General features: G+C 34.4%; 1 protein-coding gene and 1 long non-coding RNA gene across 2 annotated transcripts; both read right to left on the bottom strand.

The window, feature by feature from the left end:
• Positions 1-6617: 6617 nt before the first annotated feature.
• LOC137400553 (monocarboxylate transporter 12-B-like) lies at positions 6618-10811 on the bottom strand. The gene is made up of 4 exons (XM_068086879.1): positions 10484-10811; positions 9729-9911; positions 9464-9628; positions 6618-6772 (listed from the first exon to the last, which is right to left on the bottom strand). The coding sequence occupies exons 1-4, from the start codon at positions 10809-10811 to the stop codon at positions 6618-6620; spliced, it is 831 nt and encodes a 276-aa protein (XP_067942980.1).
• A 570-nt stretch (positions 10812-11381) lies between these two features.
• On the bottom strand, positions 11382-14444 carry LOC137400292 (uncharacterized). The gene is made up of 3 exons (XR_010979252.1): positions 14367-14444; positions 13441-13623; positions 11382-11517 (listed from the first exon to the last, which is right to left on the bottom strand). It is a non-coding gene; the product is annotated as an uncharacterized lncRNA (long non-coding RNA).
• Positions 14445-19108: the final 4664 nt, after the last annotated feature.

Below are 19108 nucleotides of genomic sequence, written 5' to 3'. Positions count from 1 at the left end.
CCCGTAATTACTATCAGTCTTTAGATGGTTCTAGCTGCAGACTAGCTTTAGAACTACTCCAAAGAGAGGTCTCTACACCAACCTGTAAACGAATAACTTAAAGCTAGAGACAAAAGAGATGGACCCCTTCAGTCTCACCTTATTGAAGTGTGACCAATAGACCAACTCAAATGCCTGCCTTAAAACTGGCAGAACTGGCCCAAAAACTGGCCGCCAAACTAGCCAGCCCAGCGTGATGTATCGCGAAAACTTCCAGACTTCCTTTTCAATACAATATAAAATTTTATACTGTACTGTAAGTGATATAGTATGAATACCACAACATGATGTAATACCTTGCAATATCCTTCAATACTAGCAATTATCATGGCCAAACTTAAAATACAACCTAAAACTGTATAGTATATATAATATGTTACAGTATAGAACAAACTAAAGTAGGAAATTTATGATATAAAACACTCTATAGGCTAAAATATAACAGTGTATGTATATTATTTATATTAAATATAAAATATAACAATATATACAGTGGAACCTTGATTCAAAAATCGAGTTGTTCGAGATCTGAAACCAGTTTTCCCATTAAAATGAATGTAAGTGAATTTTGATCCATTCCAAAGCGAGTGAACCACTTCGGTAAAGTATTTTACATCATAAACTGTACTGTATACTGCATACTATAAATAAAAATGCGCAGATATAGATCACGTTTAATTTTAATAAAAGGTTTTCTATTTATGATTATGGAAAAAGAAAACAAATGTAAACATTCCATATAATTGCTCTTAAAACATCAAAGACATTAAAGGTTAAGATACAATGATAAAAATTGCAGAAATTGATAATGAAACAACAAAAAAATGCAACAGATCAGTTACATCAAAAATCATAGGAAAATGAAAATATAAACAGCAATGACACATTTACTTCACATTTTTGAAGGAGAATCCTCCTCTAGAACAATGTAGGGTAACTCGACTAGAGGGGTTATTTCTCTAGAAAATTTATTTAGTAAATCTCTTCATCCCAGATAGTTCCTCACTTTTTGTAAAGAATTTATGAAGCGTAAATCGCTTCTCGGTTTGTTAATGCATGTTTTCATGCTGTTTCTGAAGCTGTTCCAATTTCAATGCACATGCTCTCAAGTTTGTGTTTGAGATGCGAGACAAACAAATCTCAAAGTCTTTGGTTGATAAACGAGTTGGTCAAGAACCGAAGCACCCAAGAGCTGAGGTTCCAATGTATATAATCAGTACACAAATCGGCAAATTTTAAGTTTGAGATAAATTATTTTCCATGTCGTGAGGCCAAATAAATTAGCCCTAGCACAAAAAGACGAATAAGCATCGCATTGCATATACTTAAGTCCTAAAATATTTTTGAACAGAAGCATTGTAACTCATGGATGCAAGGCTAAAATAATTAGAATGCGCATGGTGTATGAGGTATATGAAACTATGATTGTTCATTAGCCATTGTAGCTCAGTGGTAGAGCGTCCATTAAGTAACTCTTTGATGCAGTTGTTGTGAGTTCCAGTCCAGCATCATGTGGAATTTTAAATCAAAATTTTAATAGCTATAGCTGGACATACCGAAAACAGAAAACAGACATACTTTGAGAAATATATATATATATATATATATATATATATATATATATATATATATATATGCTTTTTCAGAAAATAAACTTATGACCTATTCATAGTCTAGCTCTGCAAAAAACATGTAGGTTGAGTATATGGAGCTTATGTGGTTGGGATCTAAGACTGTTGGTGTAAAATAACGAACTTTGAAACCTACTATACCAGATGTCTACTAGCAAACTACTAGCTTGTAACAACTCATTGGCAGCCTTGAATTGGAGGTAAATGACATTTTACTGCTCAATAAAATACTCAAGTGGATAGAGAATCAATTTCTCTCTTTGAAATATGTTTTTCTGAGCAACTGAGAATAGCTAGTCAGGGCAAAATCTCTGTAGAGTAGCACTGCGTATGTTCAGATTTCAAAGGATTGTCTACAACTTGCAGCAGTTGGGGAATATACTAGTGCTTAAAAAATCAAAATTGAGGGGTTAAACCAGGTTTGAAACACTTGAAAAACCAGAATATGATTATCTGGTTAGAAGATTAGTTCATGTGAGACAATGTTTCATTTTAGGTATCAGTAAGGAGTTTGTTAGCATAGTGCTATCACTCTGTGGAGTTATGGAGATACCAATGAGAATCTTTCATGGATGGTTAGCTGACAGAAAGATTTTACCTGTTGCTGTTCATGTTGGGCTATGTATGGCCTTTACTGGACTTATGGCATTACTGTGTGGCTTGCTCAACAATACAGCAGGTAAATTTCAGCAGATATTTTTTCCAGTCTTCTTGCTTATTGACAAAACTTTCAATAGATTGACTTCAGAGTCGTTTTAAAAGTTGTCTTCTCTTTTAGGAATGGTGGCTGCAGTGATAGGAATGGGTTCAACTGGTACATCAGTGTTTAGTTTGATGCCAGTCATAGCCAGAGAGCTCTTTGGGATCGACTATATGGAAAGTGCGATGGCTATGAATTTCATTTACATGGGATTGTCCAACATTATATCTACGTTTGCCTCAGGTAGTATTTTATAGCATGCTGTGAAAGCACTTAAAAGTTAAAAACTTCAATTGGTTAAACTTAAATTGAACCTTTTAGCGTCAAGAAGCTAAAAGGTTCAGCTGCTATGTCGCGGTCAAGGCCAATTCTTTTCGCGCAGATAATTGTATTATTTCCGTAAAAAGAGCCTCAACATTCTCTGGTCGGTCAGACAAAAACAATACGATATCTCATTTTTACATTTGTGCCAATATCGAGAGGTACCAGTATCGTCTTCATAGTTTTGATGGATAGCTTCTGGTGGGACAGTAACTAATTTTAACCTTAGTAACTGACTAAGTAATCGTTATTATTTATTCAACATATTCAGGATGGAATTTGATTTAGTTTACTCAGTTCATATTAATTTTATCATTACCGAATCATCTTTTATTGTGACAGTAGAAAACAAACCTAATTTAACTATTACTGGCTAATTATTTCACATTTCTATCTAAACTTTTTTATACTTGTCTTATTTTTTAAAATTTATTTGACCTGCAGAAAACATTTTCCTCATGATATGAAGTTTGAAAGTTACAGTTGTTTGACAAAGTATGAAAATCTTTACAGTTTTTTTTATTTTTTCTCTTAATTTATTTCAACTGCACAAAACACTTCCCTCATGATATGTAGTTTGAAAGTTAGAATGGCAAATGTTGTTATATGCTACCTATATGTCTGTCGCAGCCTTTCTGCACCTTGCAGATTGATACAAAGTCTTATTAACCTTGTCACCTGAGTTAGTAACCGTCAATGTACAGTTAACTTTAGTAAAGCAACCGCATACTCAAAAGTACAATAAATAAAAGCTTGGCTATGATTAGTGGCGAATATTCACTTGCGATGTAAGGACACCATAAGTGAAACGTGAAAAAATATGTACGTGGAATGATACATGCCATAACTATGTGTAGCTAGTCAACAGTATGTTTTGTTTTGCTGAGACCTGAAACATTCTCAGCCATGTTGATGGTCATCCATTCAATGCCCATGTGCAACTGTGCTTCCTTGTCTGAGGTGTATATATTAATATAATATTTATATATTTGTAATTATCTATGATATTTTAGGTGGCATATATGAGTATACACTACACTGGAGAAATGTCTACTACTACATAGCCGCATGTGCAATATCAGGAAGTGCTCTCATGTTTGTAATTGCCTTCGCTATCAGAAGAAAGGCTCATAAGCCTAGAAATGGGCTGTCACAAAGTGCTGAATAGATGTTTATTATCATCACTAGTATGCTTTATGATTTACTGCTAGTTCAACAGAGCTGTAGAGGTTGGTGCTTGACTATATTAAGGTTTTCAAGTTTTTAATATTAATATAATTCTATCAGCGAGAATTGTGGGAAATGCTGCTACTTTTGTATAATGCTTCATATTCTTTCATAAAACTTCATATGTAATATAAATTTATTTTAATATTGTATTTTACAGCCGAAAAGATCATTTTAATAAACATTGGTAGCGATTATAATTATAATTGGTGAGGTAGGAAATATTTTTTCTCCTCTGCCAATGTCGGTGTTCTATGATTTAAGAAAAGCCTGAGTGAGTTGACAGATTACATATAGACCTACTTCTACACACTGGTTGGTGCTGATCATAAGATGTCTCTAAGGATTTGTTTCTATTGGGCTAGGTGTATGATAGTAGAAACCACCCACAAATCTAGATAACTGGTGACTAAAAAATTAAAGATAGGACATTTTCCTTGTCACTACTAAAGGCATTTCCAGGAGTTAGATTTGAGGCTGTTGTTCATAGGTTAGACTCATTGCTTAACAGAAGCTACAATAAAGTGCAACATTGCATAGAATAAATTTAGATTTAGGCCTCATCATACTGCCCAGTTGTGCAACCTGAACTTAAGGTGGTTGCAGTATTGTTGTCATAGCAAATTAAACCCTTGCTTATCTGCTGTTCTAATATTGACAGCACCTTAATTATAAGTGACAAAAAACATGTAGAATATAAATTCTCTGTTATGTTCTTTTGTCTAAAAGTTGGATGGACCTTTGTTTAGCACTATCAAATATCAACCAAACTGCAAGGGTTTACTTTCACCTCAAGGATGCTTGCGTATTCAGGTTGTTGAGTGCTGACCAGAGATTATGCAGACCTTGTTAGGTAACAAGAGCAGAAAACTCTGATGGTTAATAAGTTTCATAGCTTTAAAGATTTAATTCTGTATTATATTGTTACTTATTGTATTATTTATTATAGTATTTTTTTCCTATGTTATTTATTGTAGCATCACTATTTATACTGTTATTTATTGAATTACTCCTTTTCATATAGTTAGTTACTTATTAAGTTATTATTTACTGTATGTACTCAGTTCTGAACTGAGTGTCCCAACGAACTATGTGGTTGGCGTTCAATCAACAAAATAAAATACTCCCTATATTCACCAACTACATCTGTCATACTACCAAAGGTTAACTCTAAAACAAGCATCTGTAGCTTAAACATAACCTTGGCTACAAATGGCTAGAATAAATAGGACTGCAAAGTGAGATAAACATTTCTTAGCTAGGTTCATATTTTTTGCCAGCCTAATTGAGTGAGCACACTTTAACCATTTATCTAAACTTCCCACTCATATTTTAACCATTGGTCTGATTTTAATTGGTACTTCTAATTGTACTCTGGTTCAACTAACTCATACCTTCATGTGAGTTAGTATTTAGTTAGGGATGTTCTGATCTTCTCCACCTACTGTTCGAAGAGCGCTACTGTAACAGTGGTGTACTATTGGGCATTGCTACTTGTCGGAGTTGTCTTCCACAAAAGAGCAGGAGAGCAGGACTCAAACTACAGATTGGCCATTTGGCATTCCAAGCAGCTAACACAGCCGCTAATAATATGTAGGTTGTTTACAATGAGAGAGGATACTGTTTCACTGACTCAACACAGGTTGTAGGTTGCCAACTAACCGTAAATGTGAATATGCTAGTAACTAGAAATTCCCCTGTCATACAGCCCACGACCGACGTGATATTGGAAAAAAGAAAGGGTACTGATAGTTGTGAAATGCAATATTAGCAGTCAAATGGCACTGCACTGCAATAGGATAACTGCAATGGTAGCTGTAATGTACAGGGTGTGATTATGTACAACAAACAGCAATAATGAAAGGAAAAGATTATATGTTTATATCTTCCCCCTGCAATAGGAGACAAATCAAATCATAAGCAGCTAACACTGCTGTTTATGATATGTACGTTGTTTAGAATGAGAGAGGATACTGTTTCAATGACTGAACACAGGCTGTAGGTTGCCAAATAACCGCAAATGTGAATATGCTAGTGAAAAGTAAAGCTATTTATACCTGAAACTAACTAGTAGCAACAAATCTAGCACTAAAATCTTTGAAAGGCTAAAACAGTTGAAGGCAAAACTAGACCTGATTTACTACAAACGTAAGAGCCAGTGCAAACATACTGGAGGCTCAACATGTGAACAAAGTTATTTTTCTTAGCATTTCTACATTACATTTATGTTAATAATGACGTAGCAGCAAAACCAAAGCACTTAATATATGTTCATAAATATTTTAAGAAAAGTTCTTGTTTAGTTTTTTTTACATTATTACAGTGTGAACTAATTTTTGCTTTGGATTTTATAATTGCTTTTTATTTTAAAATCATAGAACACCGAAGGGCAGGCAAAAAGGGAAAAATATACCTATATTTTCTACCTCACCAATTATAACCATAATCACTACCAATGGTTATTAAAATGATTTCTTCAGCTGTAAAATACAATATTAAAATAACTTTATATTACAAAATAATTTTTTTGAAAGAAGCAGAAACATTATACAAAAGTAGCAGCATTTCCCACAATTCTCGCTGATAGAATTATATTAATATTAAAAACTTGAAAGCCTTAATATAGTCAAGCACCAACCTCTACAGTTTTATTAAACTAGCAGTAAATCATAAAGCATACTAGTGATGATAATAGACTTCTATTCAGCATTTGGTGAGAGCTCATTGCTAGGTTTATGAGCCTTTCTTCTGATAGCGAAAGCAATTACAAACATGAGAGCACTTCCTGATATGGTACATGCGGCTATGTAGTAGTAGACGTTTCTCCAGTGTAGCGTATACTCATATATGCCACCTAAAATATCATATATAAATACAAATATAAAAATATTACATCAATATATACATCTCAGACAAGGAAGCACAGTTGCGCATGAGCATTAAAATATGATAGATATATACAACCTTTTACTACAGTAAGAGTCATGTCTATCTGTTTGTCTGTCTGTCCGACACCTGACGGGTAGCAAAAAAGATTGATTTCAACAGGATTCAAACTCACAACTTTTGGCAGGTAGTAGACTGACACTCAGCACAAGTGGTAGACTGACAATCGGTGCAGTTAATAGACTGACACTCAGTGCAGGTAGTAGACTGACACTCTGTGCAAGTGGTAGACTGACACTCAGTGCAGTTGGTAGACTGACACTCAATGCAGTTGGTAGACTGACACTCAGCACAAGTGGTAGACTGACAATCAGTGCAGTTGGTAGACTGACACTCAGTGCAGGTGCTAGACTGACACTCAGTGCAGTTTGTAAACTGACACTGTACCAACTGTACTGATTGACCACCTTGGAACTTTGCAGACTTATTGTGCAGGTAGTACACTTGAAAAACTCTCATGATGCACCAGGCTGTCAGGGTGCTAGCACATATATAAATATTACATTAACATGCAAATAATATATATATACCATACATACCTTACCATAAATATTATATATACACATACATATGTAGATATAATATTTACTATACAAGCTGTACATATATATATATATATATATATATATATATATATATATATATATATATATATATATATATATATATATATATATATATACATATATATATATATATATATATGTTGTTATATTCTAAACGTCTAACTGTTCTATAAGTGTAAGAGAAGATAAAAGTTCAACAGAGGGACCTGGGTCCATATTGTTGGCTGCACTGAATTTATTAACAGTGTCAGGTCTAACTTATTGGCATGTATGACATAGTTGTATTTGACCATTGTATGTAATGAAATGTTTCTCATTACATCCAGTACATGTGAGCTGTGATTTGTTGTTGTCAAGTCTGCCTAGAAAGTTGTTATGCAGTTATTGAAAATCAGGACAATCTAAATATTGAAAATGAGGAATGTGATGAAGGGGGGGGGGGGCAGCATTGAGAGGAGCAATATTGTTTTGTGCAATATTTTCATGGTCAATGATATCCATAAAATCATGATCATCATCTGGAAACAAAGGGGCTGCCAAGTCGATGTCATTTACATCGCCTACAACATCTACTAAAGAATTCTCTGAGTCGGATGAGTTGTTATTAATTTTAGTAGCGTGTTGTTGAACATTAGCCTTTGATGTCGATGGTTGCTGTGAGGACCTTCTATATATCCTCCTATTGAGCTGTAATAATTGAGAGACATGTGGACGGCACTGTGTCGGCCACGGCGTGGTGTTCTGGGAAGCTGTATGTCCTTGGTAGTTGACAAGTTGTTTTGAAATTAAATTCAAAAAGTCAATTATACAAAACAAAAGGTTGTATAAAAATCAGACCTAATCTACTACTATCTCAAACCTATATTTTACAACAATAAAATAAATATTAATAAAAGCTGTAGGCCTAACCTACTGTACTACATATAATTCAACAACAACAATAAGGAAATATGTTTATTATATCTCTGAAATGCAATATTAGAAGTAAAATGACAAGCTGCTGTGTAATATACACAGTTGGAAAGTTGGTTGTGTTGAATGTAGAACGGTTTTGATAGCTATCTTTAACAGAAAGCAAGTATGAGCGTTCACGCGTCTGGAGGTTTTCTGCAAACTGGAGCAAAATAAAAAAATGTTCTCGTCATAAAGGGACATTGTAGTTCGGCCCTAGCTTGTACATAAAATGTAAAGAATTTTGGCTAATGTTTTAAATGATTTAATGAAACCTTCGGTAATTGGCCAAAAAAACATAGGCTGATAAACTGTGTACTACAATTTTGTACCTGTACATAAGTTTATGCCTCAAACGGTCTACGTTTATTACAGAAACCTTTGGATAAATTCAAATACTGATTCTTATAATTAAATCTTGTAATAATTTTATAAAATCAATTAATTATTCTTGTAATTAAATATTTTTGCAAGATATTAAAAATGGAAAAATATTAGAAACCTTCGCCAATTGAACAATGCCAAAGGCTGGTAAAATGAGAATGTTTTTCTCATGAAATTCGCACTGCTTAATAGTTCTACTATCTGTCGCATGGCTTTATTGGCGTATCGTTGGCCAGTTTTACGTATGATTAAAAAAAGCTTTTTAAGTGTTTTATTGCGATTTTAGGCCAAATTAATCTGTCTATTTGTGTATAATCCGATCAGATGGGTAAGGTTTAAAATATTGTCTACAAATAATAAAGACTTGGTGACATATTTAAATAGGTTTATATGTGTTTTGTATCATTATTATACTTAAATGACTCTATTGAAAAATGGTTAAATTTGTTGATGAGATTTCGGTACAAGGGTTTGCGATGGTGTTGATGGATAATTTTCGGGAGTTGTGTGCACATATGCATTTATTATAAATCTCCCAAACAATTGCTTCGCTCGTGTTTGGTCGTGGGATAAAATACTTCCTGAAACAAACGGCTAAATATTTTACTATAAAATACTACCTGAGGCAAACGACTACATAGCATACTATAAAATACTACCTGAGGCAAACAACTGCATATTATACTATAAAATACTACCTGAGGCAAATGTAGATGTAATGCTGGATACGCTCAGGTAAGCGAAATTTATAGCCATTGTACTTTCTACATAGTCGATACCAAAGAGCTCTCTGGCTATGATCGGCATCAAGCCAAACACTGATGTACCAGTTGAACCCATTCCTATCACTGCAGCCACCATTCCTAAAAGAGAAGACAACTTTTAAAACAACTAATTAATCAATCTATTGAAATTTTTTGTCAATAAGTGAGAAAACTGAAAAAAATTTCCACTGAAATTTACCTGCTGTATTATTGAGCAAGCCACACAGTAATGCCATGAGTCCAGTAAAAGCCATACATAGCCCCACATGAACAGCAACAGGTAAAAGCTTTCTATCGGCTAACCATCCATGGAAGATTCTCATCGGTATCTCCATAACTCCACCGAGTGATAGCACTATGCTAACAAACTCCTTACTGATACCTAAAATGAAATATTCACTTACATGAACTACTCTTCAAACCAGATAATCAGACAGGGGTAGTAACAAATACATGAGTTACTAGCTAGTGATATAGTTCTAGTCTTTCAAGCGTTCTAGACCTGGTTTTACCGCTCGATTTTAGTTTTTTCAAGTACTAGTATATTTCCAAACTGCTACAAGCTGTAAACAACCTTTTGAAATCAAAAAATACGTAGTGCTACCCTACAGAGATAGTGTCCTGACTAGCTATTCTCAGTTGCTCAGAAAACATATTCCAAAAAGAGAAACTGATTCTCTATTCACTTAAGTATTTTATAGAGCAGTAAAATGTCATTTACCTCCAATTCAAGGCTTACGTTCATCACGCTAATTCCTGTTACAAGCTATTATTTTGCTAGTAGACATCTGGATATTAGCTTTTAAAGTTTATTATTTTAAACCCACAGTCTTAGCTCCCAATCATATGAGCTCCATATACTCAACTCACATTCTGTATAACTAGACTATATGTAGGTCAGAAGTTTATTTACTGAAAGGACATTAGCTATAAATAAAACCTGTACTCTCTTACCTATCTGTTTACCCAATGGAGGAATGCACTGCAGAATCGCATTGGATCCAGACGCAAACGCAAGAGCGGAAAACCCCAATATAATGCACCAAGGGTTGTAAACAATCTTCCATTTAAATGACTTTTTTTTCTTTTTGTTATCTTGAGATGGAATTTCCGATGTATTAGGTGCAGCAATTATTCTGGAACCTTCTAGATGTTGCGAACTAATGGCGAGTATCTGAAGGGAAGAAATGTGATGATTCTCTTGTTTTCTTACGGCCTGACGTAAGCTGAGACTATCTAACTTATTGGGAGTTGAAAGGAACGTTTCTTTGGAATTATCCATGTCATTCTCCTGCAGGCATTTGGCTCCAAGAGACTGGCTTCTTTTTCGAATTTTGTTCTAAACAGTACAACAAGCATTATAGTTGAAAATAGTCATCTCTTTGCTGAATAAAATATGAAGGTTGTTTACAAGCCTAGCAAAATGTGGAAGTTCACATCACATGATCTTGTATTCTGTCACACTTTGCTCCATTGTGCAATGCTATTATATTTAAGAAAATTTTATGTTATATAATATTGTTTGCTACCTTATATCACTCATATTGTATGATAGTACAGTGTATTACTACATATTATTAATATATTATTATTATATTGTTATTTTACTATTTAACATGCATGCAGGTAATGTCTATACAAGCATGGCATAGTAGTGGCATTACTTCATCCAGAGAGCACTTTATGGAAACTTTCCAAGTGCACTGGAACATGCTAACTATGCCTTACTAACTATAAAGACCAGTATACATAACTAACAATAAAAATGTCTGTATTAATGGAGTGTAGACTGCATGAACACACTTTATAGAATATACTTTCTTTTCATATTGTTTGGAACTTTACCTCATCTACAAAATGACTGTTGGAGTTATCTTCCTCCTCTGCAACTTCCCCGCCTGATTCGCTGCTTGATTTTACCCATCGAGAGTAATAGCTTAAGGGACGAAGGAGGGCTGCGAGCACCATGGTTTGTATACAGAGCCCAGCTGAAACAAAAGAAACTTCCAATATCACACTTACAATATTGTGAAGTCAACATTTCTGGCTTTTGCCTTATATTCCATGCTAAAAAAATTTGAAAATAATTCTGTGATTAGTTTTTCCATTGAAACTTAATCATATAACACTTTAGTTTCTAGCGTTTCATCTGTTTTACAACCACTTTTGTTTTTCATAATATGGTTACCAAATTCTCTCTTCGGTTTATCACATTGTAAAAACAAACTTACAAGTTTATTTTTACAATGAAAGAGGCTATTAATATAGTGAAATCCCATTTTTGTGCCTGACATCCTAAATGACTAGCAGGTACAGATGCATTGTTATTAGAAAAACACTCAACACCTAACATTTTTAATAAATACTATCATTTATGTTTTATAACATTCTGATGCAAAGAGTGTTGTATTAAAATACTAGATTCTTAACTCAGGCACAGATAACACTGAGCATTTGGGTTAAAATAATGATGTGAGGTTAAAGGTCACGTTGAGAGCAAAAGTAGCAGCGCACTGACACAGAATGACAAGTCGGCTGTTCAGTGCCGGCTGTTCATGCACAGCTCAGGTTACGCTTTTAAATTTGAGTGAAATTATGAAGTCAACCTCCTTTCAACTCTCCCATTTCACTAGCTGCAGGTATACCGAGAAACAAGCTTAGTTGAAGGAACTTCTACTGTAGTGTATGACAGGCAATCACCCCAGAGTAGTTATTATTGCTATGAGTTACTATATCCTTAGAGACTAGCATTATACAAATTAGAATCAGTTTTATTACATTTGCACAATGTTTTAAGATCTTCCACTTTTATTGCTTTCAGATATCAAGTCTTTTAGATTGAAGGGCTTTTTCACTCAACCTTCTTCCAACTCATCCAACTATCAATGACCTATTTTCCATTAGTGGCGCACCCCACCATCAACCCCTGTTTCTCTCCCTTCCTCTCTCCTTCTCTCTTTCTCTTTTTCTCTTCTTTTCCTTCTCTTTCTTTCAGTTTACTAAAAGCACATATCTCCGTTTCTTTCTCTCGCTCCCTCTCCCCTTCTCGCCCTCTCTTCTTCTCCGCCACTCCCGCTTTCCTCTTTTTCTCTCTTTCCCAACTCTCCCTCTCCTTTTTCTCCCCATCTCCCTCTCTCCACACTTCCTCCTGTTCCCCTTTTTCTTCTCTCCCCTCTTTTCATCTCTCCATCTTTCTATTTCCCCCTCTCCCCCACTCTCCGTTTCTCCTTCGCACCTTTTCTCTTCATTTTTAACTCTGTCGCTCTATCTCCCCTTTCTCCTCCTCTTACCCTCTCTCCCTCTTTCCCTTTCCCCAACTCCCATTCTCTTGCTTTTTTCCTCTCTCCCTCCCTCATTTCTCCTTCTTTTCCTCTCCCCCTCTCTCCTTTTCTCTCTTTTCCTTTTTCCCTCTCTCCCACTCTCTCACTCTCCCCTTCGCCATCTTTTTCCCTTTCTCCCACTCACTCACACTCCCCTTTGCCTCTCTCCCACTCTCTCCCACTCTCTCCCACTCTCTCCCACTCTCTCCTACTCTCTTCCACTCTCTCCCACTCTCTCGCTTTCTTTCCCTGCTCTCTGCCCTTTCTTCTTTTTCTCCTCTCCTCTTTTCCCCTCTCTAACTTTCTCTCTCTCCCTCTCTCCTTCTCTCTGATCACCCTTCTTTCCCTCTCTCTTTCTCTCGCTTTCTCATTCTTTCTTCCTCTTACTCTCCTCCCTCTCTCTCTCCCCCTTTCTCTCTCTTTCTCTCTTTCGCTTTCTCTCTTTCGTGATCTCTCTTTTTCTCTAACAATTTCATTCTGCAAATAATGGCATGAGAGTTCAAAAACTAATGTTTATCTATTCAATCAACAACCTTTTTTTCTAAAAGTTATAGCAATGTAAAGTCATGTACCATAGCTCGCTGTACTTACTGTGAAGCGTTAAGGCACCAGAGAATGAATAGTTATCAAAAAGCTTTCAAAGACTTATGGCTGTGGCTAGAACTCCGACGCCAGAGCATGAGGTTGTTAGCCCAAGTGATAAGCCTTTTCTTTTATCAAAATAAGGAGCAGAGGTTGTGAATACTGTGAGTAGCATCATACCATTTCCTATACCTGTAACAAAGCACAATTTATCCAGAGTTTTCTAAATTGGACTGTCAGGTGCAAAATAAAAACATCAATCAAAAGTTTTTTATCAAGTGTTCATACAATCACATCTTGCTTGTGTCTATAAAGTATGATAATCTGCAACTATCTAATTTCATTTCAAGCGGCATATTTATTAGGCATTGTTTGACTCCCCTACAGTAATGCCCTATGTTTACATGTTGATATACACGTATATGCATGTACTTCTGCTACTTTTTTACTTCTACTTTTTTACTGCTACTTCTACTTTTTTACCTGTCTCTTGGTTTTTCTTTGTACAATAGCTGAATGTATTTTTTTACATATGCAATGTTTGTGAAGGTTTAAAATTTAGCCTTGCTAATTCTATAAGCGTATACCTATATATAGAAAAAAAGTACATTTTGACAAAAAATTTGTGATCAATTTTTTATGGCAACAGTTTTACTACAGCGCATAAATGTATAATCAATAATACTTCAAGATTTAATAAATCCATTAGTTTTTCATATGTTCCAATCACAGAATAAAAATCTTACCAGAAAAAATTATTAAATGTACAAACAAAAAACCTTTATGAAGAAATATTACATTGAAAGACTTTGTGAGGGAATAATAGCAACCAGTTTCTAGAGTATACTGCAAAACTATATTCAAAACACAACTATATGTTGTCAAGTGTGAATCTGACACTATCTTACATTATGTAGCTGTAGAAAATCACTTACCAAATATGAGTCCTCTTGTAAGGTACATACACTCTATAGAAGGTGAGTAAGCGAACGATATCATGCCGATTGTTGATATGCCCACTCCTAACATACCGACAAACCTCGCAGATGTTTTGGCTAACAGCAAACCAATAACTGGTGCTGTAAATAGAGATGATATTATTAGGAAACTGCTGTTGATGTGCTGACATTGAATAACAAATACCTAACATCTAACATAATCATAATTTTTATTTAATGATTTTGTAACTGATTACATCTTGCATATCAGTTTAGCAGAAATGATCAAACTATTGCATCCTAGTGTAAGAATTCTTTGTATTTTTGTAGTTTTTTGTATTTTGTATGTTTTTCAAAGAATGTTAAAACTCATTAATAGTTCAAATGATATTTTATAAAAATTTTACTGACTAATTAATTAAAAATAATTAATGTAAATTGATTAAGTTTAACTAATTAATTAATTTTAATTAATTAATCTGCTTTAATTAATTAAAACAGATTAAACGCGTTTCAGCAGCTAAAATAAAGCATCTTTAGATGATGGCTGCTGTTTTTTTTCAATCATAACCTGGAGTATTTCACGCTAAAAACATTACAATGTATATTTGCTAGCTTATGTTGATAACATAATAAAACTTTATAAATAGCGCCAGTTACAAAGTAGGTTTAAAAAAAAAACTATGGCAAAAAAAGAATAATTTGCTTCGTCGCCCCCAGAATGACGGCTTCTACTGACAAGCAACAGCAGGAATAAGATTCCAAGTAGCCGTCATATTTTCCTTCAATGTAAATATTTATATTAAATTGACATCACAGCTTATTGACCTTATATCAAATAAAAAGTGCAGGCACTGTAAACTTGATAGGTGAAGCAGGTGATTATACTAACCTGACATATCGCCAACTATAGTGCTAACGCTAAATATCCAAAGAGCAGAAGTAGCTGATTGCTCTGGATACATTTCCATCACTTCCACTAAAACGATCCCTCGGTTTTTCTCATTTCCACCAATCCAGAAAAACAGTCCTCCACAAGCTAAGTGTAACACTGGCAGGTTAGCATCAGATTGCACATCAAGGTAACATTAACTGAGCACTTCAAACCATTCATTGCTTTGCTGCGACACAGTGACTGACATTGAAGTTAATTCTAGAGTTATGTTATGAGTTTTGATAATTATACTATCAGCATTATTGTGACTAGTTTGATGATCGACAGCAAATATGACTTAAGATGTTTATGTTTCTATGGGTTACATGATGTGCAAACTTAATTAGAGGTACATTCAGTTTTGACTGCGGTAGATCTTGATCTCTATTTTATTACAATAAAGAATTCCAGTAAAATAGTCGTGTTGGTTGACAGAAACAAATAGAAATAATACGGGTAGTAAAAGTTATATAATAAGACGCGTCTCTCACACCATCCCAAGAAAAAATAACTGTAAAAAACATACATTTTAGTTTCTGGCGCTACCCCCATTCTTCTCCCGCCAGCTTTATAAGACCTTTATCTTTTTGGCAACTTGGACAGTATAGCATTCCTATTTGTAAGTATTATTTGCCTGCAGGTGTGGTATTCTTTATTAGGAGACGCTGAATTGCAGAGTTCACTTATTTGGGCTTTGGGGAGCGGAGGTTACCACCTCCAAAGTTCAGCGACCAAAAATGTATTGCCTGCAGAGCTAATGTAAAAATGTTGTTATAGCTGTATATCCGGACTTGCCAAACTTAAAAATTTTCACAAATAGCAGCTATTATATATTGGCTGAGACGACATACATAATATCAAGGGTAGTTGAAATTGACCAATCACAATCCACTCTCAGAGACATGACAAATTCTCAAATTTGTCCTATATTCTCCTAATGAACCTTTTCAAGACTAAACACTTTATCAAAGACCTGTTAGCCTTATACAATGTATATTAAGAAATGCAGTGAAAGAAACTCTTTTATCCGTAATAAAAATAGAGAATAAAAATTCAAAACAAGTTCTCTTTCAAATGTAGCAACTAAAGGTAAATATTAACCATATGCAGATTTATATTGCAAGTACCATAAGAATTGACATGCACACATTACAAAATGTGTTCACTTGAAGGCTGAAACTAATACTGGTGATTCATAACCTCCCTTATTTTTCCCCCAGTGCGCTTCAAGCTTGAAGTTTTTTTCTACAAATTGTTCTAGCCTTCTTTATGGGCGCTTTCAGATTTCTTAAGAGTATTGAAATGAGATAAAGTATATCTAAGCTGTTTCATTTCTAGTCATGTACTTTGATTGAAGTAATATGAACTGATATCTTCAGAGTTTGTTTAGATAGACTCTCAGGCTAGCTTATGAATTATAGGATTTAACAATGGACAACTAATTAATGCAAACTACAAACGTCTTAGCCAGACAAACATAAGGCAGAAATAAAGATCATAAATTCCACTTACCAAATGTGATGACCCATGCCCAGCCACGGTCAATTGGAAGAGCCATTATCAATGGTTACTAGCACACCTGTACTAGTCTGTTATTTAGACACCTGTCACCTTCTGTCATCAGAAAGTTGCTCTAATTCGCTCCAAATCTCTACAAGGATAGGCTTTATTATTCAGGAGATAATTTTTATAGGGCTATCTATCTTGAACAGATAAAAGCGCTTCAGCTCATTATCACTCTGTATTCATTAATCTCTCATAGCTTGTACCCAAACAGCAACATTAAATTTATTAAAATATAAAATAAAATTGATTATGTTGATAATGGTAAGAATATTATAAACCACACTAAATAATATTAGAGAAGGATGAGACTACAGATCTACAAAATAGAAACACTGCAAAGGAACTGAAAAGAGTATGATAAGGTTGTTTCATGGACAGGGTTAGTAATTTGCTACCTATACTATCCTACCTATACCTACACTAACTACACTACACTACCTATACTACCTATATCTACCTATACTAACTATACTACCTATATCTACCTATGCCTACACTAACTACACTACACTACCTATACTACCTATACTACCTATATCTACCTATACCTACACTAACTACACTACACTACCTATACTATCATTGATACCTATACCTACCTATACCTACCTATACTATCATCTTCAAAGTCTTTTAAACTGTCATACGTTAGAGTCATTTACTGGTTATTCTAAACAGCTGAGTGAGAGTTGGTCACTACTAACAATTGTAATAGTACATCACATTATGCAGATTAGTTGGCAGATGAACCTTTACAATAAAGACTTCAGAGCTTTTCTAAAGTTGGGAGTAAAAGCAGCCAACAATAATGGGGTTTTAAGATTAGCGATTAATCTGGTAGATTTCACAAGACAGAAGAGCTTGTTTCCAAAAACGGCAAAATTTTCTACTTGCCCTTTCAGGCTCAACTGTGCTTGCTAAGTTATACAGTTTTACCTTCAAGGCGTAGCTCATCTGTTATGCCCTGTTTGGAGCAATCAGTGACATGAAGTTGGAGTGTTTTCTGTCTGTTACAAGAAGATCAGATAGGTTTGGCTACCATTAACAGTATAAGGCAGCACAAAAGTACTTTAACCTTCTGCTATGCACTAGCCGAATTGAGAATTTTCTCAACTTATGAAAGCTGTCTCAAGCTACTTACATGTATGTAGTGAAAACCTAGAGCTTGAGGTAGAGTACAACAGAGTCGTGCTCCAACTCCTTCTTTTATACCTAATCCTATGAAAGTACTAAAAAACAAGGCCTATGAATTGAATGCTTGAGATCTTCCACCCCCTTTTCCACACCTATATTCTATTATAGTAGCAAGATAGCAATCAGTAAATGTAATTAAACAGGCTTCTTTCTTAAACAGTGATACAACTTACACATTGCTCTAGAGGTGTACTTCAAGACTAGTAGTTGATTCACTTTCTATCCCAGCTGTGAATGAAGTAAGCCGCATCATATCTCAATAATAGGATGAACTGATTACGCTAGCTGCTCCTTGATTGGACAATAATTATAAAACTTTCAACAATAATTACATATGTTTACTTTACCTTTGTGTTTGGGTTTGAATTAGAGCTGTAAGTCATAAGTATGCAATAGTATGATGCTCAGTCAATACTGGTAACCTCAAACTTGTATTGAGAATAATTTTATTGTTGTGCTACAAAATCATAATAAATAAATATTATTATTTATGTACATTTTATATGCTAGAAATTCCACTGTGATACAGCCCACGACCAAGGAGATGTTGGAAAAAAAGAAAGGGTACTGATGGTTGAGAAATGCAATATTAGCAGTCAAATGGCACTGCAGTGCAATAGGATAACTGCAATGGTAGCTGTAATGTACGGGGTGTGGATGTTATTATATACAACAAATAGCAATAATGAAAGAAAAAGATTATATGTTTATATCTCTCCCCCTGCTATAGGAGAAATGCAATATTGGCCAATATTAGAAGTAAAATGCACTGATATTATTAGAATAAGCAATATTATTAATATAGTAATAATATAAAACCAATGCAAAATTTTGTTTACATTTAAAAATGTCATTGCTAAAAATATCAAGAAGTTGTGATATTTATATATATTTTAAAAAAATCTGTACTACATAGTCATTGTTCTGTAGTCATCCAAACTTATAATTAAATATTGTAATAATCTCATAAGAATCGTTACAGAAAAATATCATCGTCATTTCCTTTACTTGCACTGCGTTGGACATCAGTTAGAATACCAAAGTA

This window comes from Watersipora subatra, chromosome 7, assembly GCF_963576615.1.
Source record: "Watersipora subatra chromosome 7, tzWatSuba1.1, whole genome shotgun sequence".
Classification (NCBI taxonomy): Eukaryota; Metazoa; Bryozoa; class Gymnolaemata; order Cheilostomatida; family Watersiporidae; genus Watersipora; species Watersipora subatra.
The sequence above is the reverse complement of the archived record's forward strand: the minus strand, read 5'-3'. Positions and strand labels throughout refer to the sequence as shown.